Here is a 25,825-nt window from a genome sequence, read left to right on the forward strand (position 1 = left end):
GCATGGTGTAACCATCTTCCTCCTCTGTGATTAGATTTATTCCTTGGTTTTTGATGCTATTGTAAATAATATCTTTTAACAATTTTTATTTTCTATTTGCATATAGAAATATGATTTATTTTACATATCTACCTTTTATTTATTCATTACTTTGCTAAATTCACTAACTAATTTGGGTAGTTTGGGTAATGTTTTATACTGTTTACTGACACAACAATGTTATCTGAAAATACAGACAGTTTTGTATCCTCCTTTCCAAAGCTGACATACTTTATTTGTTTATTTTTTTACCTTGTTGCACTGGCTAGAATCTCTAGCACAATATTAAATAGAAGTGGCTAAAGTGTGCATCCTTGTCTTGTTCTTGGTTCTAAGGAAATATATTTTAATATTTTACCAGTAAGTATAGTGTTTGCTGTGGATTTTATTGTTGTTATTATTATTAAGTCCTCTATTGGATTGAAAATGTAAAAAGTAAAGTAGAGGTTCCTCTTCAAAGACTTTCCTCCCCTTCTAATTAGGAATAAATAGTAACTTCTCTTAGAAGCAAAATTTATTCAAAGACCTGTGCTAACATTCCTAAATATCTGCTAGGCGTAATAAAGAAATCAATGTACTTTATGTTCTTAGCTCCCACAATTTAGCCTAAATATTTGTCCTGGCATGCTTATATTGGTCCAAGTAAGCATTAGGTCATAGCCTGTTCCTCTTCCTTATTTGAAAGTGTTTTTACCTTTCTCAGCATTCCACAAGTTACTTCCTCCTTCCTTTGTTCTCTTCTGCCTTTGCCTCTTTTAAAAAGTTCTAAGTTGCTAGCCGATCGGGACAAATACAGAATGTGAGGTCCTGTTTCAGCCAATGGAAACTGGACACAGCAGTAGGGTGGACGTGTCAGGTTATAAATGACCTTGTCTCCTTTGTTTGGCCTACTCTCGTGGCAAAACTGCTGGCGAGTGTACCCTTTCTGCAGAAAGTAAAAACGGCCTTGCTGAGGAAATTAAACTTATATTCAAGTGCTATTTCTTTACAGCATTGGGAAACAAGCATTTCTAACAAAAAAGTTCCCTTCTATTCCTAGTTTTGTAGGAGTTGTTGAAACTCATAAATGAATATTAAATTTTATCAAAGACTTTTGATGGATCTATGGAGATAAACATGATTTTTCTTCTTTATATTGTCAATGTGGTGGCTTACATTAATTTATTTTTAAGTTAAATTATTTTACTAGTACACTTATAAAGAATAGCACAGAAGACAACATTTAAAACCTATATTAGCTTATAGGATAACTTACAAAGTACAGTGAAGAGATGGAATCTACTGGATGATAAAAATGCTACAAAACACATTTGTTGCTTGTTTTAAAAAATCCAAATGTTGGTAATGTCCAGAAAAATGTAAAATAATTGTTTCTAATTGCTACACAGTTAATTGCTAAAACTTGTTCACTGCAACAAGAGACGGGCATGGAATGAATTCTTCACAGTGGGGTCTTTGCCCTGAATGCAGCCACAGTCACTGCAATAGTGGTACAGAGCAGCTAAAACACCAATACAAATCTCACTATCTTTTTGGCTGCATGAACCAGGCAAAGAAGCCTGGGGCAACCAGCACCACCAGAGAGTAAAGGAGGAAATCTGGAAAGAAGAGAGCCAAAGGAGAGCCCCAAATGATGTACAGAAACTCAGCCCAAGTTTATGGCTGATCCCAGAATCATACATGTACAGGGCAAATGAAATCAGTTTGCAGTTAGGGCTTAAAGAACTGAACTGAGATCTGAGGTGCCTCCCACCACATGGATGACAGTAGGAGCCATGCCAAATCAATTGTCTGCTGTAACAAAAACATCAATAGCCCCTGAAGCAAAATCCAGAGTCTCTTCAGTATAACATTAACAATGCTCGAGATATCATCCAGAATGACTTAACTTATTAAAAAAACCACAAAACATGACCCATTTTCAATATCCCCCAGATGTTGAAATTATCAGGAAAATACTTTAAAGCAGCTATTATAACTATATCCAGTGTGGTAAAGGAAAATATTAACTTATGATGAATATACATAGGTAAAAAATAACATCAGCAAAATAAAGCACATTAAAAAAACCAAATAGCAATCTTAAAATAAAAAATTCTGATATCTGAAAATATTCATTGCATAGAAGCAATAGTAGAATGGACTTTATAGAGAAAACATACAGTAAAATTGAAGATAGATCAATAGAAATTATCCAATTACAAGGAGAGAGAAAATAGCCTCAGGGACCTGTGGAACTCTGAAGATCTGGCATATGGGTCATTTGGAGCTGAAGAAAAAGGGGAGGGAATTAAACAGAAAAACATTTGAAAAAAATAAATAATGGCCAAACTTCCTTGATTTGGTGAAAACATAAACTTATAGCTTCAAGAAGTTCAGTGAACCTACAATAGATTAAATTAGAGGAAAACTGTTAGGAGTTGAATTGTGTCCCTCAACAGGTATGCTGAAGTCAAAGACGCTAGTGCTTTTCAATGCAAATTTATTTGGAAATAGGGTCTTTACAGATGTAATCAAGTTAAGATGAAGCCATTAGGGTGGGCCCTAATCCCGTATGACTGATGTCCCTCTAAGAAGAAGAAAATCTGGACACAGAGACACACAGGGAGAGCACCACGTGAAGATGGAGGCAGAGATGGAGTCTGCAAGCCAAGAACACCAAGAATTGCCTACATCGCTGGAGCTAGGAGAGAGGCATGGAACAGCTTTAGAGCTTTCAGAAGGAAACAACTCTGCCCACACCTTCATTTTGGACTTCTGGCCACCAGAACTATGAAACAATATATTTTTGTAGTTTTAAGCCACCCAATTTGTGGGACTTTATGACAGCTCTAGGAAACTAATACAAAAACCATGCCTGGGAATGCCGAAATCCAACTTGAAAACCAAAGACAAAGAGAAAACCCTGAATCTGCCAGAGAAAACTGACACCTGACAGATAGGAAAGCAACAATGATTTGAATTATTATAGATTTATTATTGGAAACTATGGAGACCATAACACAGTGGAACTGCATTTTAAACCTTTTTTTTGAGATGGGGTCTTGCTGTGTTGCCCTGGCTGGCCTTGAACTCCTGGGCTCAAGTGATCCTCCCACCGCAGCCTCCTGAGTAGCTGGGATTATAGGTGTGTGCCACCTCACTGGGCGGAACCATATTTTTTCAAGTGTTGAGGGGAAACATACCAGTTAACCCAGAATTCTATATCCAGTGAGAATATCTGCAGAGAAAATATCTGTAGGACATGAAATAAAGACATTCAAATAAACAATAAGAGGATTAGAGGCCCACTCTAGAAAGGCCAGGGGAAGGAGCTCATGATGAAGGGAAATGATATCAGAGGAAAACCCAGGTCTTCAGAAATAAATGAAGAGGCCAGGTGCGGTGGCTCATGCCTGTAATCTCAGCACTTTGGGAAATCGAGGCGGGTGGATCACCTGAGATCAGGAGTTTGAGACAAGCCTGGCCAACATGGTGAAACCCCATCTCTACTAAAAATACAAAAATTAGCTGGGTGTGGTGGTGGGTGCCTGTAATCCTAGCTACTCGGGAGACTGAGGCAGGATAATCACTTATACCCGGGAGGCGGAGGTTGCGGTGAGCCAAGATTGCACCATTGCACTCCAGCCTGGGCGACGAGAGTGAAACTCCATCTCAAAAATAAATAAATAAATAAATAAATAATAAATAAATAAATAAATAAATAAAAGAAATAAATGAAAAGCATTAGAAATAGGAAATGTATGGGGAGGCATTAAGGACTATATTTTTTTTCCTAGTTTCTTTAAAATACACATCCACTTAAAGCAAAAATTTTTAACATCGTCATGTAGGCTTTATAATGTATATACAATGTGATATATATAATAACTATAACAAGAAAGATCATGAGTGTGGATAAATGCAGGTAATATTGTTGAAGAGTTACTGCATTTTATGTAAAGTGGCACAAAATTAACTCAATGTAGATCATGAAAATATAGGAAGGTATTTTATAGTCCCTAAAGCAACTACAAAGGAAGTAACGCAAAGCTGTGTACCTAAAAATCCAGTAGATGAATTGAAATGAAATTCTAAAATATATTCAAATAATCCAAAAACAAGTCAAGAAGGGGAAATAAGAAAACAATCCAGAGGACAAACAGAAAACAAACAATAAAATAGTAGGCCTAAATACAATTACATGAATAAATATGTTAAATGGTAATGGGCCATTCATTCCTATTAAAAGGCAGAGATTATTGTAATAAAATTAAGTTATTAATAAAATAAAATTATTGTAATAAAATTAAGTCCCAAGAATATGCTGTCCATAGGCAATGCACTTTATAAGTAAAAACACAAACATTTTGAAAGTAAATGGAAGGAAATAGGTATACCATTCAAACACTAAACACAAGGGAGGCTGGAGTGGCTATATCAGTGTGATAAAACAGACTTCAAGACAAGGAGCATTACCAAAAATAAAGAAAAATATTTTATAATTATAAACATGATGCATAGACATAACTATGCAAGTACCTAATACCAGAGCTTCAAAATACATGAAACAAAAGTTGACAGAATTAGAGAAACAGACAATTCCATGAACATAGTAAAGGATTTAAACACGCTTCTTGTGACAACTGATAGAACAGCTAGACGTAGAAAGCAATGAAGACACAAAGAATCTCTATAACTCAGTCAACCACCTTGACTCAACTGATATTTATAGGGCTTGATATGCCACAATAGGAGAATATACATTCTTTTCAAGTTGATATGGTAAGTCTACCAAAATGCATCATATGCTGGACTGTAAAACATGGCTTGATAAATTTAAATAGATTGCAGTCATATAGAGTATGTTCTCTAACCACAATAAAATAAAATTAAAAGTCAGTAACAAGAAGATATTTAGGAAAATCCCCAGGTTTGGAAATTAAACAACTTACTTCAAAATAATCCATGGGTCAAAGAAGGAATATGAAGAAATATTTTTGATGGGATGATAATAAAAGTATAAAATATATACAAATTTATAAAATGCAGTTAAAACGGAGATTAGAAGAAAATTTATTGCTTAAATAATTGTATTAGAGAATAAATGTAAGTCTAAAATCAAGACCTAGAATTTTACCCTAAGGAGCTAAAAAAAAAATAGAAAGCAATAAAGGAGATAAATAAATACAAATAAGGGCATATATAAAAATAAATACAGAACAGTTAAACATAGAGGAAATGATGTCAAGAGCTAGTTCTTTGACAAAATTAACAAATTTAATAAACACATATTTAGATTGGTTAACAAAAAGAGAGAAAAAAAGCCATTCGCCAATATATAAACGAAAGAGGTATGGTCCTTAATAAGCCTACAAACATTAAAGGACAATAAAACAATATTTTGAACAACTTTATGCCAAACAACATGAAAAGATGGCAATATTTCTTGAAAGACAAACGCTTTCTCTTAGAAGAATAGGTAATCTAAATGACTTTTTTTATTTAAAAGACTAAATTCATAGTTTAAAGTCTTCTCACAGAGAAACTCCAGCCTAAGATGTTTTCACTGGTAAATTATATCAAACATTTAGAGAAGAAATAATAATTATACACAGACATTTCCAGAAAATATAAGAGGAGGAAAACTTCCTGTTGTGGACTGAAACCTGTTACAGACTGAATGTGTGTGTGTGTCTGTCTCCTTCCACCACCAACCCCCAAGTTCATATGTGAAACTCTAACACTCAAAGTGATGGTATTAAGAGGCGGGGCCTTTGGAGGTCATTACGTGTAGATGAGGTCATGAGGATAGGGTCCTCACGATGGGATGAGTGCCCTTATAAGAGTGTGCTCTCTTTCCTTTTCTCTTTTTCTAACGTGTGGATGCAGCAAGAAGGCAGCCAATGAGGCCCTCACCAGAACCCCATCATGCCAGCACCCTGGGCTCGGACTTCCCAGCTTCGGAACTTTGAGAAATACATATCTGTTGTTAAAGCCACCCAGTCTATGGTGTTTTGTTATAGCAGCCCAGGTTGACAAAGACATTTCCCAAATTATTTTAAAGGCCAGCTGATACCAAAACCAATACCAATACCATCTATACCAAGACCAGACTAATACAAGAAAACTGAAGACCAATATTCTTCATGAATGTGCATGCAAAAATCCTTGGCAAAATATTAGTAAACCAAATCCAACAATGTATGAAAAGAATGATACATCTTGACCAAGTAGGAAATCAATGGCTTCTATTCCTGATTCTTTATATCTATCCCACGCATGGCAGTAGGGAAGTTTTCATAATATTTTAATCAGACCATGATGCTTCCCTATTAAAAACACTCCAATGGCTTCTTATCACTCTTGGAGTAATATCCCAACTCTCCTCCGTGGCTTACAAGGCACTGGCCCTGCCTCTCTCCAGCTTCCTCTTATGCCCCACCCCTCACACACTCACTGTACTCCAGCCACAATGACCTCCCTGCCATGCTGGTTACACTCGGGCCCTCACACTAGCTGCATCCTCTGTCTGGAACATGGATCTAACCAGGTTCTTGCATGTCTGGCTTCTCAGGTCATGTGACGGTGACTCAGAAAGGCCTCCCTGGGCCACGGCTAACTAGAGGAGCCCCTTAGTCATGCATATCCTGTAACTGTGTGAGATTTCCTTCACGCTACTTACTGCCCACCGAAATTATATTGTTATTTGTGTGTTTTGTTTTGTCTTCTGACATTGGAATATAAGCTTCATGAGCAAACGCTAGGCCTTCTCTGTCCAATCTTCTAATCTTGTGATCAGATTGATGCCGCTGGCTGACAGTGCATGCATGGGGATTAATCCGCCCAGCTTTGGAAGGCAAAGGCAGAGGGAAGGCGTTGGAGGCTAACAAACACCATGGCTCTAGGCTGGAGTTTAGTATTTGCTCCATCCACTCAATATTGCTGAGAATCTGCTTTTAGGAGTTCTTTGTTTTATTCAGATGTCTAAATATACTCTCTACGTGAGCACCCAAGACTCCAGTTGCTGCTGTTTGTGCTTAACTTCTCTGTGTAACTGTCGTCTTTTTTTTTTTTTCTGGTAAGTGGGTACCTTTTTATTATTATTATTATGATGATACTTTAAGTTTTAGGGTACATGTGCACAACGTGCAGGTTTGTTACATATGTATACATGTGCCATGTTGGTGTGCTGCACCCATTAATGCTAAATGACGAGTAACTATCATCTTAAAAGTGTTCATTGTATCCATCCAGGAAAGAAAATGAACCTGAAAATCCAGCAGAGTATTCCCTGGGTGCAAAGTGTTTCTAGTTACAGTCATAATAAAGAGAAGGAGATTGATCAATCAACAGGGAACTCTCTTGTTTATTTATAGTCACTTTCATTGCATTTCATATGTATTTATTTCTCTTAATTTTTCCCTCCTTATCTTAATAGAAACTTTAATTTTTCTAAGTTTTAACTTTTTTGTCTTTTTTTTTTTTTTGAGCCAGAATTTCACGATGTTGCTCAGGCTGGCCTCAAACTCCTGGCCGTAAGCAATCCTTCCACCTCAGCCTCCCAAGTAGCTGTGACTAACATGTCTTAATTAGCAAAAAGATATGTTTCAAGTTTGAATTTACATAAATTTGAAAAGAATTGCATAAGACTTCAATGCAACATTAACCACAGAAATAAATGTAGCATTTACACTACATATTAAAGGATATTGTTGCACTTAAGTGCCAGGGCAACTTCAATGATTTCTCGCTGAATGTCCTTTATATATTAGTCAGTAAACACAGAAAGCAGGGCAGTTTGGTTCTTACCCTCTTGCACAGAAATGTGAAGACTTGCATGAATCTTGTAGGAACAGGGTATCATCATTTCAGTCACCAAGGTGCAATATGGGACCCCAAAGCCAACATTAGCTTTTATTTGCAAGGAATAAGGGAACCATGCTAAATGAGAGTGACTAGAATAAGCCCAGCCCAGTTGCCATCACTTGTCCATGCACACCACAAGCTCTAACCACTTGATATTTCCAAACAGTATGCTAAGTGTCTGTGGGATGCCTTGGCACCTTTGCACATGCTGTTCCTTCTGCCTGGAAGGGCCCTTCCACCCTGAAAAGCATTTTGTCCCCTGTAAAGACCAAGTCCAGTAGCACATCCCCTGTGAAGTCTTCTCTCAGGCCACGGTGCTCTTTTCTTTGTATTCTGTAGTGTTTTGTCCATATTTTGATTAGAACATTTATTGTGTTGTATTGTCTCCTTCCACTAATCTGAGAGTTCTTCTTTCTTTCTTTTTTTTTTTGAGATGAAGTCTCACTCTTGTTCCCCAGGCTGGAGTGCGATGGCGCGATCTCGGCTCACTGCAACCTCCGCCTCCCGGGTTCAAGCGACTCTCCTGCCTCGGCCCCCCGAGTAGCTGGGATTACAGGCGCCTGCCACCACGCCTGGCTAATTTTTGTATTTTTAGTAGAGACAGGGTTTCACCATGTTGGCCAGGCTGGTCTAGAACTCCTGACCTCAGGTGATCCACCTGCCTCAGCCTTCCAAAGTGCTGGGATTACAGGCGTGAGCCACTGCGCCTGGCCATCTGAGAGGTCTTATCTGTCAATCAGCTATGTGTCCTTTCAGTGACTTCTATTTTTACTATAGAGTAGACATTTAATAGACATTTCTTAAATGAAAGGGAGAGGTTGTGATCAGTTTGAATATCTGGTATAAATTGTTGATACTCTTCCAGAATTTACTCACAACTGCCTAAGAATAAAGCTGTTCAGTATCAGGCTCTAGAGGCAGACTACCTGGTTTAAATACTGGTTTTGCCATTTACCAGCTGTGTGGCCTTGGGAAACTTACTTAACTTCTCTGTGCCTTAGTTTCCTCCCCTTTAAACAAAGATTATAATCGTGTATACCTCATAGGGGTGTTGTGAGGATTAAGTGAATTGATCATGTAAAATCTTTAGAACACTGCTTGGCATAGTAGGCCCTTTATAAACCCCATAACCTACTATTAGTAGGTTCCAGGAACTGGAAATACCCAGATGAATTAGATGTGATTTCCTTTTCTTCAACGTCTTCTGGGAAAGACAGATGTGGAAATAAAAGGAACCTGGCAACACCATGGTAGAGTCTGTACAAGTGCTTTGTTCCTGAGGCCTGGGGTGGGGGAGTCCAGGAGCACCCCATATGGGAAGTGGTAGTTTAGCTGAGATTTGATGGATGAGTGGTAATTGCTGGGTGGATTAGGTGGGGATGTGCATTTTAGACAGATATAAGTAAAGACAAAATGTATGAAAGACAGGCCGGGGGTGGTGGCTCATGCCTGTAATCCCAGCACTTTGGGAGGTCGAGGCGGGCGGATCACATGAGGTTGGGAGTTCAAGACCAGCCTGACCAACATGGAGAAACCCCATCTCTACTAAAAATACAAAATTAGCTGGGTGTGGTGGGGCAGGCCTGTAATCCCGGCTACTTGGGAGGCTGAGGCAGGAGAATCACTTGAACCCAGGAGGGGGAGGTTGCAGTAAGCCAAGATCACACCAGTGCACTCCAGCCTGGGTGACAGAGTAAGACTCTGCTTAAAAAAAAAAATCTATATATCTATACATATATATTTTATGCAAAACTGTCCATTCAGCCCCTAAATTGTACTACAGTTCCCAGGGTCCAGGTGTCAATGTCATAGCTCCTCTGCAGAGCGTTCAAGGCCTTCTTTGATCAGGCGTTGCTTACCATTATGTCAGTTAAGGATGTATTTGGCTCCATGCAAGGAGAAGTCTGGCTTTTCTGGGACTTTTCTCCCAGGAAGAAAATGCAAAGTCCTGCAAGGAGAAGGCTTTTTTGGCCTGTTGCTTTCTTCCTGCCTGGAATTTGGACTCGAGGCTTTAACAGAGGAGGATGAGGCCATCTGCTAAGGATGGTGCAGTGGCAGGCCTGGAGAGCTGGGAGCCCTGGGGGCTCACTCAGCAGCAGCACTGCCTGGATCACCTCCCACTGGACATCTTGTTTGTGAGAAATATCAGAGACAGCCAGACTTCCCCTTGCATGGAGCCAAATACATCCTTAAATGACATAATGGTAAGCAACGCCTGATCAAAGAAGGCCTTGAATGCTCTGCAGAGGAGCTATGACACTGACACTTGGACCCTGGGAACTGTAGTACAATTTAGGGGCTGAATGGACAGTTTTGCAGCAACATAAACCTTGGTTCAAATCTCATTCAGCCAGTTACACACTGTTTAACTTGAGACATCAGTTATCCTCAGCCTGAGCCTTATCAGGGGGACATGAGATGAGGCATATTTTAGATCAATAACTGCAACTGCAGCACGTGGGATGGAAGGGAGGTGGCCCAGAGCAGAGGGCTGGGGAGAGTTTGCCAGTATTCTGCCAGAACAAAATCAGTCTTAACCAAAGCTTCAGAAATCATTTCAGAACTTAAAGTGGATTCTAGTTGACGTTTTTAGCCAAAATCATTCTGATGGGGCTGGATTTTCCAAACATTCTCTGACACTTAAAACACCGTTATGACTAAATGTCTTAGAATAGGTTCCTCTAAAGTCCTTCAGAAGAGAGAAGCCTTTCCCCCTCATACAAAATAAATTCTTGTGACATCTTTTATTATCTCTAGGAATGCAGGGAAGAGTTCAGAAATAATTGATGAGCATAGCCAGGACTTAAGAAACAAATTAAGATTCATTATTCCATTCTAGCGGTGCTATCAGTGTTTTAGAATCTGTTGATAACCAGTGCTAGGAGGAAGTTTAAGTACAAGTCTATTTCCCTCACGTCCACTTCAAAGCTCTAACGAAGCTCTTCTGGGAAGCCTGGGAGAGGGTTAATTAAGCCCAGGAAGGGGGTGGTATGATTTAATAGATAATAAAAAATCTTTGCTCTCATATGTCTAATTATGTTTTCTTGTCAAGGATGCTTGAAAGCTCTAAGTCAGAGATGATCTACTCTGAAAAATAAAGGAAGAAATCCTCTCCAAAGCAAGTTCCTTTGGTGGCAGCACGTTTTCATCAATAATAGGCTGATGAGGGTAATCTAAGGCTCAGGTGGAGGATAACTGATGTCTCAAATTTATAAAACTATTAACTGGCCAAGCTGGGATTAGAATCCAGGTTTCTATGACTGTAAAATTGTACTTTTAACCTAAATTATACCCCATCCACTCTCATGACCTAGGCCTCCCTGCCCCTCAATCACATGGTTTGGAGATTATAGCTTCAAAAGCTCAGGTCTGGCAGGGAGGCAGCCAAATGGGTGGTGATGACTTTCTTTTTTCTTTCTTTTTTAGAGACAGGGTCTCGCTCTGTCACCCAGGTTGGAGTGCAGTGGCATGATCCCAGCTCACTACAACCTCTGCCTGTCAGGCTCAAGAAATCCTCCCACATCAGCCTCTCCAGTAGCTGGGACCACAGGCACACACCGCCAGGCTCAGCTAAATTTTTTTTTTTTTTTTGGTAGAGATGGGGTTTCGCCATGTTGCCCAGGCTGGTCTTGAACTTCTGGAGTCAAGTGATTCACCTGCCCTAGCCTCTCTAAGTGCTGGTATTATAGGTGTGAGCTACCTTGCCTGGCCAAACAAGTGGTGCCGACTTTCTATATGTCCTTTAGGAGAGAACTTTGAGGACCCTCCTAACCCCTGGCAAAGGTGACACTTTTAGGAGTGGAGAAGGGCCTTTGTAGACAACACAGACTATTCACTACTCCAGCAAGCTGCCCAGCCCCTTGCAAATCATGAAGATGGGATAAACCATTAGGCTTCATTATCTATTTAAATCAAACAATATTTAACCCAACCAGGGATATTCTAGGGCTTACTGATTCACCTATCCCAGGAACCTGATAGTTTTAGAATCTCTGAAACTGGTCTAGAAGGCTACATTTAAGATTTGACACCCTTGCTCAAGGGTCACATGCATGGGAAGAGCTGTGGAGAAACTGGAAGGCTCTGATCACAACTGTTCTCTTCCTTCACCCACATGAAGGGCAGAGGGAAAGGCTGTCCTTCTCGCGGCATGGCTTCTGAATCAGAAGAGGCTACTGCGTGCAGTGCAATGAAAAGTGTGTTCGTACTGTCTGGAGGGACTTGATCAAGATCTCCGAGTTGCAACCCCTGGAGAACATGGCTCCCTTCTAAGACCATGACAGCCATAGATTCAGCAGCAGAGTCCAGGGCTCCATGAATGGAGGGAAAGAGGAGGGCTGGTTCACAGTCAGCCCTTTCACTTTGTTGCTTGGGCTTTTTTTCAGGGCCCACAGCACTCACCTCGGCCTGCCAGATGGGGTTCACGGTGTTGCCTATGATCTTGGATCTCCTCTCTTGTCCATGGTGAGGGAGGGCGGGGAAGATGCTGTGCTTCCCAGGCTGAATGGAAATCTTCAGATAAGGGTCTGGGTTGAAAAACATCCCTTTCTTCAACCCCATGGCTTGGAAATCTATAAAATAAAGGATACTTTAATTTAAATATGTTTTAGGGAGGTTAACGACTGGCATTTGGTAACTACACCTTTCATGAGAGGACCATTGGCCCTTATGAACTAGATCTCTAGTGTTACTCAGGCAGGTAAATGGGCTGGGGTGAAGGAGTGAGGGTCACCCCAGGAAACGTGGGTAGCACAGGGAAAGTCCAACTTTGGAAATTTGATGGGTCCGGGTGTAAAATTCCTCTGCAAGGTGGAGACATTAATAAAATAGGGGTTGTAGTCTCACGATATATGTGGGCCTCACTGAGTAAGGTGAGAGAGTTGGCAGAAATAAAGAGAGAGGAGAGGATGAAAAGAGCACAGAACATGGACAATGGAGGAAAGAACAAATAAGACCTGGCCTCCATGGGGCTGAGTGCAGTCAATGAGGAGAGTTCTGAGAAACCCTGCTGCCAGGGAGGGCAGGGCTTTGAAAACTGAGCTGTTCTGTTTAATTGAAGATATCTGACCATGTACAATTTCATGCTGCACAAGGAGAGACAGAAAGAGTGTGTGTGCACAAGATCATTTAAGGCAACGGTTTATAGTTGGATAATTTGAAATCACATTATATTTATCAGAAATATATTTATGATGTCAAGGAATATAATTTTTTTTTTTTTTGAGATGGAGTCACCCAGGCTGAAGTGCAGTGGTGGGATCTTGGCTTACTGCAAACTCCGCCTCCCGGGTTCAAGCATTTCTTCCTGCCTCAGCCTCTCGAGTAGCTGGGATTACAAGTGCCTATCACCATGCCTGGAGAATTTTTGTATTTTTAGTAAAGACAAATTTTCGCCGTGTTGGCCAGGCTGGTTTTGAACTCCTGACCTCAGGTGATCCGCCCGCCTCGGCCTCCCAAAGTGTTGGGATTACAGGTGTGAGCCACTGTGCCCAGCCAAGGAATATAATTTTTAAAGCTTTTCTATTGTTGAAGTATTTTTCAAACAAAATTATTTACATTTATACACAAATGAAACAAATGAAGGTAAAGATACACAGGATCAGGGATTCCCAGTCATGGTTTAAGTTGTGAGGGGTTTCAATAATTTGTTACTGATGAAAAAGCACAGATGTTTTCATATGCACTTATTTAAAAGTTGTTTTGAGTTGATCCAAGGTTATCCCCTTAATAAAATTATTCCTACTCTCTGGCATGATAATGTATTACTGCTCTGTGAAAGGGCCATATATTCAAAATAGCCCCCAAATGCCAAAGGAGTTGAGAAACCAAAGAAGGGGGCAGACAAATCCAGTTTGCCGGTAAAAGGAGTTTTATTAGGGAACTCACAGACAAGCATGATCTTGGGCTGTAGGAGACTGGTAGATCTCTGCACTGTTACTCCCTAGACCCAGGGCTTATGTACCACAGGGAAGGGGTACATAAGCCCTTGCTCTGTGCAAGACAATGAAAGGCAGCCCTCCAGAACAGGCAGGAATGCTGCATGCATCACAGCCTATTATTTCTGCCGTAACATCAAGGTTGACATGTTCTTATACTAGAGACAGTGGATAAAGTAGGAAGAGGAGGTATGCTCAGGACTCGGGGGTGATCAGAAGTCAACACAGCGGATTCACATCCACAATGGAGTCACTGTTGCCCCACAATTGTGAATGAAAGAAAAAAGGCAGGAAGTACAAGCACCACAGAAATTTGCAAAACCCAGGCCACATCTGCAGGAATGTGTGTAGACAGAAGTTAACATAGCAGCCTGAGACTACTCAACTGCTTATAAGGTTGGATCTTGGCTAATGTCTAGAAACTTGGATTTCAGGAGGGCTCTTACCTTCCCAGAACTGGTAAGAGTGGCTCACTGTGCCTAAAGTGTTTGTGTAAATGATGTGGCTTATGGTGAACATTGCTTTCCTTCTGGGAGGCTGGAAGTTTGGTGTGGGCTAAGCAGAAGATGCACACATGACCAGCACCACCTCCACTGTCCCCCAACCCCCCATCTAGTAGAAACCCTGTCTCTAGTCTCTAAGAAGCTTCCCTGGTAGACAGCATTTCCATGTGCTGTCACAGTTCACACTGAGGGGATGAAGCATGTCTGTGTAACTCCACCAGAAGAGGCCCATTGGAAGCTTGCTCCTGGCTTCCTCCAGACTTTGCCCTAAGCACCTTTTCCCTTAGCTGATTTTGCTAAGTATCCTTTCACTGTAATAAGTCATACCATGAGTATAACTAGATGCTGAGTCTTGTGAGTCCTCCTAGCAAATTGTTGAACCTGGGGGTGGTCTTGGAGACCCTGACTTATTAGAGTTTGAAAGATATACATATATATATATATATATATATATATATATATATATATATAAAACATTCATCATAAAATAGTGACTACCATTGCGTCCACACCACCTACTGTTTATTTGTTATCTACTAAATTCTGGGAACCATTCTAAGCACTTAAAATACATTTTCTGATTTAATCCTGACCACAAACTCCACAAGGTACAGGTTATATCCTTAATACAAGGAAGAGAAAATGAAGGCTTACAGACTGTCAGGGCTGGTTGACATCAGAGATGAGATTTGAACCCGCCTCTCTGATTCCAAAGTCTGTGCTTTTGTTTGTTTGTTTGGTTGGTTTTTTTAAGACGGAGTTTCACTCTTGTTGCTCAGGCTGGAGTGCAATGGTGTAATCTTGGCTCACTGCAACCTCCACCTCCCAGGTTCAAGCAATTCTCCTGCCTCAACCTACCAAGTAGCTGGGATTACAGGTGCTCACCACCACCCCTGGCTAATTTTTTGTATTTTTAGTAGGGATAGGGTTTCATCAGGTTGGCCAGCTGGTCTTGAACTCTTGACCTAGGGTGATCTACCTCGGCCTCCCAAAGTGCTGGGATTACAGGTGTGAGCCACTGTGCCCGGCCCAAAGTCTGTGCTTTTAACCAATCTGTTATATTGTCTTTTTATAAAAATGTCAACTTCGGCATAGGTTAAATTCTCAAATATAAACGAGTCTTTTTTGATACACTTTGTTCTGTTCTATCAAACAACTTGTCCATATCTGCACCAACATGTCTTTATCAAATGTTTGATAGCTGCTGAATTAAGTCACTCTTATTGTTCTTATTTTTTTAAAAAGATAACACCTTTCTTTATCACTCAGCCATTTATTGTTCCAGATGAGTCTTATTAAATTTTAATAACTCCTTTCAAAACACTTAGATTTTGATTAGAACTGCATTGAATTTATACCTTAGCTTTGGGAGAATTAGTAGCTTTAGAAAACGGAGACTTCCACTCAAGAGCACGTTTCTTCATTTGTACAGGTCTTCTTTCCTGTCCTTCAGCAAATGTTTACACTTTTCTTTATAAAGACTTACGTATTTAATTTCAGTCTAAATCCTCACTGAGATATACGTTTCATGGAATAAAAGTACTTGAAAACTGTTGCAATACGAGGTATAATTTAAAAGGCACTGGACTGGTAGTCATTTAAGAACACTCGTTGAAATTTGTCACTTTGAGTAAACCAATTTAACTCCTTCAGGTCTTAATGTTTTCCCCTATGAGACTGTTGGAAGAAATGTCCATAAGAGCACATAGAGTTCTAGAATTTTCCAAAAGTAAATGCTACATTAAAGGAGAATAGTTAATTTCCTCTCATTTTTGCCTGTATTTTTTGGTTCTGGTGATAAACATATGTACATTTATTATACTTAAAAATATAGAATAAAAAATAGAATTTTAAAGTTATTTCAAATAACTAATCGAAATAATTATTTATTTCAAGTAAGTACCCCCTCCTCACCAGTGGCAACCTTTGCCAAACCTTATTGCCTCCTAGTATTTTTCTTTGCGTAGTTGAGAACATACTGCATATTCATGACTGCATCCAAGATTTTTCTTTTGACTTGCATCATATGTGTAAGAGACCAGAATATATCACCCCATTATATGTGAGAGCCTGGGAAACAACATCCCAAAATCTGTGACTTTGGAATAAGGATTATCTTGAGCTGAAGACAACTGAGAAGAAGTAGATAAAAGAAAAGCTCTTTGCCCTCTTGCTATTTTCCCAAAAGCAGGGCATGAATTTATAAAAGTGTCCCACTTCTGCTCTCTACCAGGGGGATTAAAGGTTGATCACCAGAGATGACTTCAGACCAGGATCGACCAGGAGACAGCACCAGACGAATCTGCATAATAAACTGTACTAAACAGCATCTATCTACCATACCATAGCCTTCCCAGAACTTGCTGCTCCTGAAGACTCAAAGTCCTTTTCCTTTGCCCTGTCACTTCACTGAAAATTGTACTGTTCTTTGTTGAAGACATTATATAAGCCGAAATCCTAAGCCACTTCTTTGAGATTTACTCATTTTCCCGGGTATCTCCTAACATGAGATACACATGTTAATAACTTCCGTTTGTTTTTCTCTTGTTAATCTATCTTCTGTTACAGGGGGTCCTCAGCCAAGAACTTATGAAACCCAGAGGAAAAATTATTTCCCACGCCAACAACATCATAAGGATGTTCTCATGCCTTTTAGAACATTTTGTATACACAATTCTTAAGGGTATATAGTATTTAATAATTTGGCTCTAAAGTAATTTATTTAACCAAGCCCTAATTTTGAATGTTTAAGTTGTCTCCAATATATTTGTAAATAAATCTTTGTTTGCATTTCTGATTTTTTCAGTTAGAATGCTAAAAGTGCATTTCATTGAAAATTAAAGTGACAATATTTACCAAGAAAGTGTATTACCTCCAGGAAGTGGTAAAAACTGAAAATATAAATAGATTTGACAAGTGAAGCATTTGCGTGAGCAATCTTGCTTTGATATGTTTCATTGCGCTCTTGGAGCTTTCTAAGAAGGCAATTCCATTATCTACTTTCTGGTTATTTCTCCTATTAAACCCTAAAAAGAAAATCAGTCTTTTTATATTGCAATGTCTCCAATTCTTGAGTTTTCTTGGATTTTATCTCCGTATGCTGGAGTATATGCTCACATATTATTTTAAAGTGAGGTGTAAGGGTGGTAGTCTTTGAGACCTTATAAACTTGAGGGTGTTCCTCTTGCCTTCCCACATAAATGAAAATCTGGTGGACATGGAAATCTTGGGTAAAAAAATTCTTCCCTTAGAACTTGTGAAATGGGAGCGTTCCCTGACCCTCCTCACAGGACATGCAACAGGGGTGTGGCTCATATGCTCAAACCCCTTACGGGAGAAGGAGCATGCAGACGGGCAGGTGCAGGAGCCGGGGTGAGTGCTTTCAGGCTCCGGCCCCGCGGTAGCATCTCGGGGAGGACTCCTGAAACCCCAGTGGGTGAGTTACAGTGCTCCTTTAGCTCTGCTGTCTGTGGCTGGCTTAAGTGTTAACCAACTCATTGCCCTCTTGGTATCTGGATCCTTGTCCAGCGTTCAGGAAGAATCAGATCACACACCGACTTGAAGGATGGTAAATGCAGGGGTTTTAGTGATTGGTGGAGGTAGCTCTCAGCAGGATGAATGGGGAGCTGGAAAGAGGATGGAGTGGGAAGATGATCTTCCCCTGGAGTTTGGCTGTCCCTTGGCCGATCTCCTCTTCAACCTTCCCCAACTGAACTCCTCTCAACATTCAGATGCTCCTTCTCTTCTGTCCTTCTCTGCCATGCCACTCTTTGGTTGCTCTGTTCTTCTGCTCATCTGCTTGTGGAGCCTGGGGTATGGGGCCTATATGGGTACAAGATAGAGGGGCATGGCAGGCCAAAAGGCAACATTTGGGTGTGGAAACAGGAATGCCTGTTCCCATTTAGGGCCGTTGGTTTCCAGGATTGAGGGAGAGGCCTTTGCTGGGGAACTGCCCTCTTCTATGCATTATTTCCCTGTCTCCTGTCTGTATCACTTGGTAGGCTTTGCTTCATTATTTTGGCATCTCAGAAGACAAGTCTGAGATTAGCGTGAGGATTGTTCTTTCATACGTATCATGCATTTTCAGCCCAGATGTCTACTGTGGCTATATTTGAAAAAAAAAAACAAACAAAACTTTTAAAATGAGGTTTGTCTAGGTGTTGGTCTCTTCATATACATTTCTTTTTCTGAGCACCTGATGGTCTTCTTTAATTTAAATACTCAAAATTATCTTCAGCTTAAGAAAGTTTTCTTCTATTACTGCTTCTGTTCAGTTTGTTCTGATTTCTTCATCAAAAACACTGCTTATGTGTTGGCTCTGTATGTGCCATTCATCTTTTTTTTCTCTCATCCTTTTCAGGCTTTGCCCTTCATTGATGCCTTCTGGGAGAGACTCTCAAGTCACTCTGTCATATCACTGATTCCCTTTCTGTAGTGGTGATTGTGCTCTGTACTGTTTTTGAAGGCTTTTAATTCCGTGATTGTACTTTTTAGAATTTATTTTAAATCTCTTCTTGACTGTGGTAGACAGAATAAGGACCCCACATAGATGTTCACATCCTAATCCTTGGAGCCTATGAATATGTTACCTTACATGGTAAAAGGGACTCTGCAGAGTGGTTTAAGTTAAGGATCTTGCAGTACAGAGATTTATCCCGGACTGTCCAGGTGGGTGCAATGTAATCACAGAGTCCTTGTCATATGGAGGCAGGAAGAGCAAAGTGAGGAGAAGGCAATGTGATGAGAGAAGCAGAGATTGGAGCAATGTAGCCATGAGCCAAAGAATGCTGGCAGCCCCTAGAAGCTGAAAGAGCAAGGGATGGATTTGCACCAGAGCCCTCAGAAGGAACCAGCCTGGCTGACAGCTTGATTTTAGTCCCTTAACATTCACTCTGGACTTCTGACCTCCAGAACAGTAAGAGTACATTTGTGTTGTTTAAGCCACTAAGTTGGTGGCAATTTGTTATAGCAGCAAAAGAAAGCAAATACACTTGACTTTCTAAATTTTTATTTTTGCAAGCTTTAAAAAACTCCCTTATCATCTTTTCTCATCTTTGATCTCTTAGTTAATATGCTCTGTACTTCCCTCTATTTTGTTGAGGGTACAAGTAGTAGATGAGTGATAAATGTTTTACTTTTCTTTAGTAGGTATCTGTCAATAGAATAGTTTCTTTTTCTCTTGAGTATTATAGTCTTCAACTTTTTGATTGGGTAGAGAATTATCTCCACATATTGTTCAAGTTAAAATTTCTGTTGTTTACTTATGAGCGTGTCATGTAGTCCTGGCATTTGTCCATCTTTAGTGAGCTTGGTTGTCCAACTGGTTGCTGCTGGAATCCTTAGCTCTGCTCTTATACTCAGAGCTGAGCAGCATGGAGCAAATTTTTGAAATTTTGTTGGCTTTGCTGATCTTTCTGTCTTGTCTTTTTTTGAGGCATGGAATTTATTTTTATTTTATTTTAGTCTTTTGAAGTAGGGTCTTGTTCTGTCGCCCAGCCTGGAGTATAGTGGCACAATTAGATCTCACTGTAGCCTCTAACCTGTGGGCTCAAGTGATCCTCCTGCCCCAGCCTCCTGAGTAGCTGGGACTACAGGTACATGCCACCATGGCTGGCTAACTTTTTTTTACTATCTGTAGAGATGGGATCTTGTTATATTACCCAGGTGGTCTCAAACTCCTGGGCTCAAGCAATCCTTCTTCCTTGGCCTCCCAAAGTGCTAGGATTATAGGTATGAGCCACCATGCCTGGCTGCATGGAATTTATTTTGATAGTTTCAACAGTATTTGCTTTTTGTCCTAGGCAGACATAGTGAATGCAACATACATATACATAGCCAACTACTGAGCATTATATGTCCAGGACCATTCCAAGCTTGCTCTGCTAGCTACTAACTTTATATCCGTAGTCACTTTCCTATGCTGGGAATTGTCGTCTTGGAATAAATGTAAGAAAAATGATGTGTATGGGGACTGCAGGAGATGAACCAACCCTGATCACCTTATAAAGTAGCTTTGTGAACCAAGTTGGGGTGGTGGGGGGGGGCTTCCTCCTATGGTAGGTCTGTGAGTCCATGTCTTCATGGCAGAGGCAAAGCAGAGATGAAGGAATAGAGACTGTCCCATTCCCAGCCCTGCCCTGCTCACCATGCATGGCATTCCTCTTGGGCTTCAGGACTTGGACTTCACTGGACCTTTGGTTAGTGACAATTCCTCTTGGTTCCTGGCACATAGTTGTGCAGTATTCCTGGTTTCTACTGTTTTTGAAGGTTGGTACTAATCATTGTTATTTCTTAAGCATCTCAATAGGAGTTGCTAGCTTTTGCCTTAGAAGTACAAAACTAGTGAGTTGATACCACCATTGCAAAATTATAACTGAGACAGTGAAAGAAATCTGACCCAACCAGCTCCATCTTGCATCTAACCTACAAGCTCTTTGTTCATTCCTGGGAACAGGCGCAACTAACTTTGAGAGGAACTTAGTTTATGGTTTACCTTTGAAACAAAGACAATAGCAGCCCTTTCCTGAAACAAATCCCCTTCTTGCCTGGAGACTAGACTGCATTTGTAGGACTAACAAATTAGTCAAAAGATTATAAATTATGATTTAGGAGTCATGCAGCTGGAGGCTACAAGATTCTGACTACCCCCAAATTGCTCCTGGAGATAATGTCACTATTGTAAAACCTAAGATTAGTGCTTGAGATATTTTGCAGACCCTGTACTTGATGGATCAGCTGGCACCACCCAGGTGGCTAAACTGGCTCATCTGATCTTGTGACCCCCACCCAGGAACTGACTCAGCACAGGAGGACAGCTTCAACTCCTTATGATTTCATCTTCAACCCAACCAATCAGCACTCCTGACTCCTACTCACCAAACTATCCTTAAAAATTCTGATGGCCAAATTCTCGGGGAGACTGATTTGAGTGATACTAAAACTCTGGTCTCCTGCACAGCTGGTTCTGTGTGAATTACTCTTTCTCTATTGCAATTTCCCCTCTCTTGATAAATCGGCTCTGTCTAGGCAGTGAGCAAGGTGAACCCATTGGGTGGTTACAAGTTTTTTCTTCTTTTTTTTTTCTTCAGTCTAGATACACACATGCTAACACTGTCAAATGGATCAACACATATTTGCTTTACTGGGCTCACTTAGACTTGAAAAGCCCAGTTAACAGTGTAGCTCCCAAGGAGGCACATGTACTTCATGCCTGTGACCTCTGGCATTCATGGCCTGCAACATCTGTTGATTTGACAAGCTAAGGTAGTAGTTTTCCAACTGTGCTCAACAGAGTCCTCAGGCTTTATGCCACTGTGTCCCCTTAAAGACTGTTTAGGGTGGGATTGAGTGTGTGAAGCCCTGAGCTTTGTATATCATGTTAGCCAGAGCAGCTCAGTTTTTCTTTTAAACTTTTAATTATTTTATTTCACTTTTTTTGAGATGGAGTCTCACTCTGTTGCCCAGGTTGGAGTACAGTGCAATCTCGGCTCACTGCAACCTCCACCTCCCACATTCAAGCAATTCTCCTGCCTCAGCCTCCCAAGTAGCTGGGACTACAGGAGCCCGCCACCGTGCCTGGCTAATTTTTGTATTTTTAGCAGAGATGAGGTTTTGCCAAGTTGCCCAGGCTGGTCTCAAACTTCTGACCTCAGGTGATTTGCTCACCTTGGCCTCCCAAAGTGCTGGGATTACAGATGTGAGCCACCACACCCAGCCCTAAACTTTTAATTTTTAAATAATTCTGGGTTTACAGAAGAGTTCCAAAGATAATACAAAGATTTCCCATATACCCTTTGCCCAGTTTGTCCCATTATTAACATATGAGGTTGTCAGGCATCTGAGCCCAAGCTAAGCCATATATTCCCTGTGACCTGCACATATACATCCAGATGACCTGAAGCAACTGAAGAAACACAAGAGATGACATTCCACCACTGTGATCAGTTCCTGCCCCACCCTAACTGATCAATTGACCTTATGACAATACACCCTCCCCACCCTTGCAATAATGTATTTTGTGATACTCCCCCACCCTTAAGAAGGTACTTGTAATATTCTCCCTGCCCTTGAGAATGTACTTTGTGAGATCCACCCCCTGCCCACAAAAAATTGCTCCTAACTCGACCTCCTATCCCAAACCTATAAGAACTAATGATAATCCCACCACCCTTTGCTGACTCTCTTTTTGAACTCAGCCCACCTGCACCCAGGTGAAATAAACAGCCTTGTTATTCACACAAAGCCTGTTGGTGCACTCTCTTCACACAGACACGCGTGACAGATGGAACCATGGTACATTCATGAAAACTAAAACGTTAAACTTACTCTTAAATATTAAACTAAAATATTATTAGTTAACAGACTTAATTGGATTCCACTGATTTTTTTTCCATGAATGTGCATTTTTGAGTGGCTCAGTTATCTGTTTTGCCAGTTGTGCCCCGTGTGAGGTTTTTTGTTTAGACGAAGAGTTGAATAGCTGCTTCTCTTCCCGGTTTTCCTTACTTCCCCTTGTATATGCTCAACTACTGCTACATGGACCTGGGGGAAAGGTAGAACTGCAGCCTCCCTTTCCATCATCTTAACATGCTTTCACATCTATTACTTCCTAAACTCTCTATTATCCTCACGTGGTCAAGGAAAATTGAACAGATTTAAAAAACATTTTTGCTTTACAGATTGAGAAATTGAGGCACAGACAGGTTGACTGACTTGTAGGTAAGAGTGAAATGGAAGCGAGTATCTTCACTCTTGGTTGACATTCTTAGTCTGTCCACAAAGTCTCTAGGTGAGCAAAACATACCCGAGAGAGAGAAGCTGATCAGCCTCCGACTTCCTTGTCCTTGGACAGTCTCATCAGCGCCAATGCTTTTAAAAATCTGTAAAAAGAAGGAAAATGGGAGACAAGCAAAACAAGCACTGAAATGGATATTCACACTTCAATACAAGCATGCTTATTCACAGTGATTTTACCAGCTACAGGCAATGAAGACAGTGATTTCGCTGGGCAACTATTGATTAAAACAACCTTCTAGCAACCTGATGTTTTTCCCAGTAGTAGAGGATCTGCTAGTGGGGGTGATGGGTGCTTTTCAGGAAAATGGAAGTCAACAAACACAATTACTGTAATTGAAAAGACCCTTTGTAACTACTTATGCAAACAATGTCTTTTCACATTCAAATTTGCAAAAAGTATTTATTAAAGCAGGGCCTAGGGCACTAGAATGATAGGTCAATAGATGTTTACTATTGTAATTATAATGTATTTCCATTTAGCAAAGTAGATTGTTGAACTGCTGCATCTCCACTTATTATTATTTAGGGATTTCCAGGAAACTGCTGGGGAGGAGCCTGAACATGGCATTAAGGAGCTCTTCTGAGGTCTCTCTTAATTAACCAATTGCCTTCCTCGGAAATTTCAGAACACAATTGTTACATGGATTATCTAGAGTCTAGTAGGTATTTGAAAACAATGTTGCTAAAATGTTTTGTTTTTCATCATTGCTCAATATTTAGTAATAGGTTAATCAAAATAGCTAGAGTTTTTGCTTCCATTCTCTTCTAGGAAGGTTTTATTCAGAAATGATTTTGAGTATTTGAAGGCAGAATGACTCTTCCTATTTACCTTTGCATGTGTTGTATGTTTGCAGAAAATAATTTTAAAACTCTGGGTATTAAGCAAATCCACAGTGTCCATTTTTTAGAAGGTAATCTGTACTAGGAAGAGAAAAATGAAAATATCCGTAATCTCTTGTTCAGAGTCTCATTATTTGTAGATTGTGTGGGTTCAGTCTTTTTCTTTCTTCTCTTAGTATTCTTGATGCTGTATAGGTTGTGATTGGATATTCATATCAACCTGCCTGATATGAGACTGGGAGTAATGACTGGGCATCACAGGGCTCACAGCTTCAGCCAAGGGGAATACAAAGGGATTATTATTCATCTTTTCACACTGAAGCAGGTGCCCCTGGTGAGCCTGTGAGCTTGGCTGCAGCTTGTAGACAAATCTTGGTATGACTGCCCTGAGGCCCAAATGTGATGTGCATCTCAGGGATCCTGGGCTGTTCAGCAGAGGGAGCCAACCAGTGGAGTGACATATGGAATGCGGCTCGGCACCAGGCCAGATAAGAGATTGTCAAACTCTTTGACAGATGTCTGTCCCTTAGCGTCTCATTTGATAAGAATCAGAGTAAAACATGGCCAGGATTGGTGAGTCAAAACTCTCATAGGTCCTGAGGTGTTATGAAAACTTGAAACTTACATTTGTCTTAAAGCTGCCTTTGCAAAATTATGGCTGAGACAGTGAAAGGGATCTAACTTAACTGACCCCATCTTGCTTCTAACCTCCAAGCTGTCCTTGTTCATTCCCGGGCATAGGCTGAACTAACTTTAGGAGAAACTGAAGTTTGTAGTTTATAGTTTAAACAAAGACCGTAACAGCCCTTTCCCAAAGCAGACCTCCTTCTTGCCTGGAGACTAGATTGTCTTTGTAGGACTAACATTAGCTACGAGATTAGAAATTATGGTTTAGGAGTCATGCAGCTGGAGGCTACAAGATTCTGGCCCTCCCTAAACTGCTCCTGAGATCAGTGTTTGAGATATTTCACAGACCCTGCACTTGATGGATCAGCTGGCACCACCAAGATCAATAAACTGGCTAGTCTGATCTTGTGGCCCCCACCCAGGAACTGACTCAGCGCAAGAAGACAGCTCCAACTCCCTATGATTTCATCTCTGACCAATCAGCACTCCTGGCTCACTAGCTTCCAGCCCCCCAACCCACTACTCCGCCCCGCCCCACCAAGTTATCCTTAAAAACTCTGTCCCCTGAATGCTCGGAGAGATGGATTTGAGTAATAATAAACTCCGGTCTCCTGCACAGCAGGCTCTGCGTGAATTACTCTTTCTCTATTGCAATTCCCCTGTCTTGATGAATCGGCTCTGCCTAGACAGTGGGCAAGGTGAACCTTTGGGCAGTTACAGTCTCATTGGAATTCCTTCCTCAGGAAACTGACTCTCAGGTGAGGGACTGAAACTCACCAGATGCCCAGATCTAGACCATTGGATGACAGACCCCTTATTCGTCTTCCTTAGTTCCTTAGACTCCTCCTTTGTTCCTGTTTTACATTCCTTCTCTGATATATAAATCCCAATTTTAGTTGGTCAAGGAGATGGATTTGAAACTTAACTCCTACTCTCCCAGTTAACATCACCCAAATAAAAAGCCTTCTTTCCTGGCAATACTCATTGTCTCAGTGATTGGCTTTCTATGCATGGAGCAATGGGACCTAGAACAAATCCCTGGCATTTTGATAACAATTAGCCTTCTTCACGTCAGAGGGCCTTCTCCCTCCTCCTTTCTGTTTGTTATTCCCATCAATGGCTGACACTAAGAAATGGAGATCAGCCATCAGTTCAGAGACCACATCCTCAGGCTAGACCATGCTCTTCTTAACTCTGAAGGTGGCCAGTCCTCATGGCATAATCAGGGCTTCCAAA

At 40.7% G+C, this 25,825-nt stretch overlaps 1 protein-coding gene across 8 annotated transcripts in view; it reads right to left on the minus strand.

The window, feature by feature from the left end:
* The window catches only part of HECW1 (HECT, C2 and WW domain containing E3 ubiquitin protein ligase 1), a 464,866-nt gene that overhangs the window by 145,347 nt on the left and 293,694 nt on the right, over window positions 1-25,825 (minus strand). For all 8 annotated transcript variants that reach the window (XM_003268823.3, XM_012496683.2, XM_030796709.1 and 5 more), the window contains 2 exons: window positions 23,130-23,205; window positions 12,289-12,458 (listed from right to left, as the gene is read on the minus strand). In XM_003268823.3, the coding sequence (XP_003268871.1) occupies window positions 12,289-12,458; window positions 23,130-23,205 (246 nt within the window). The remainder of the gene's footprint in view (window positions 1-12,288; window positions 12,459-23,129; window positions 23,206-25,825) is intronic.

This window comes from Nomascus leucogenys, chromosome 17 (genome assembly GCF_006542625.1).
Source record: "Nomascus leucogenys isolate Asia chromosome 17, Asia_NLE_v1, whole genome shotgun sequence".
NCBI classification, from domain to species: Eukaryota; Metazoa; Chordata; class Mammalia; order Primates; family Hylobatidae; genus Nomascus; species Nomascus leucogenys.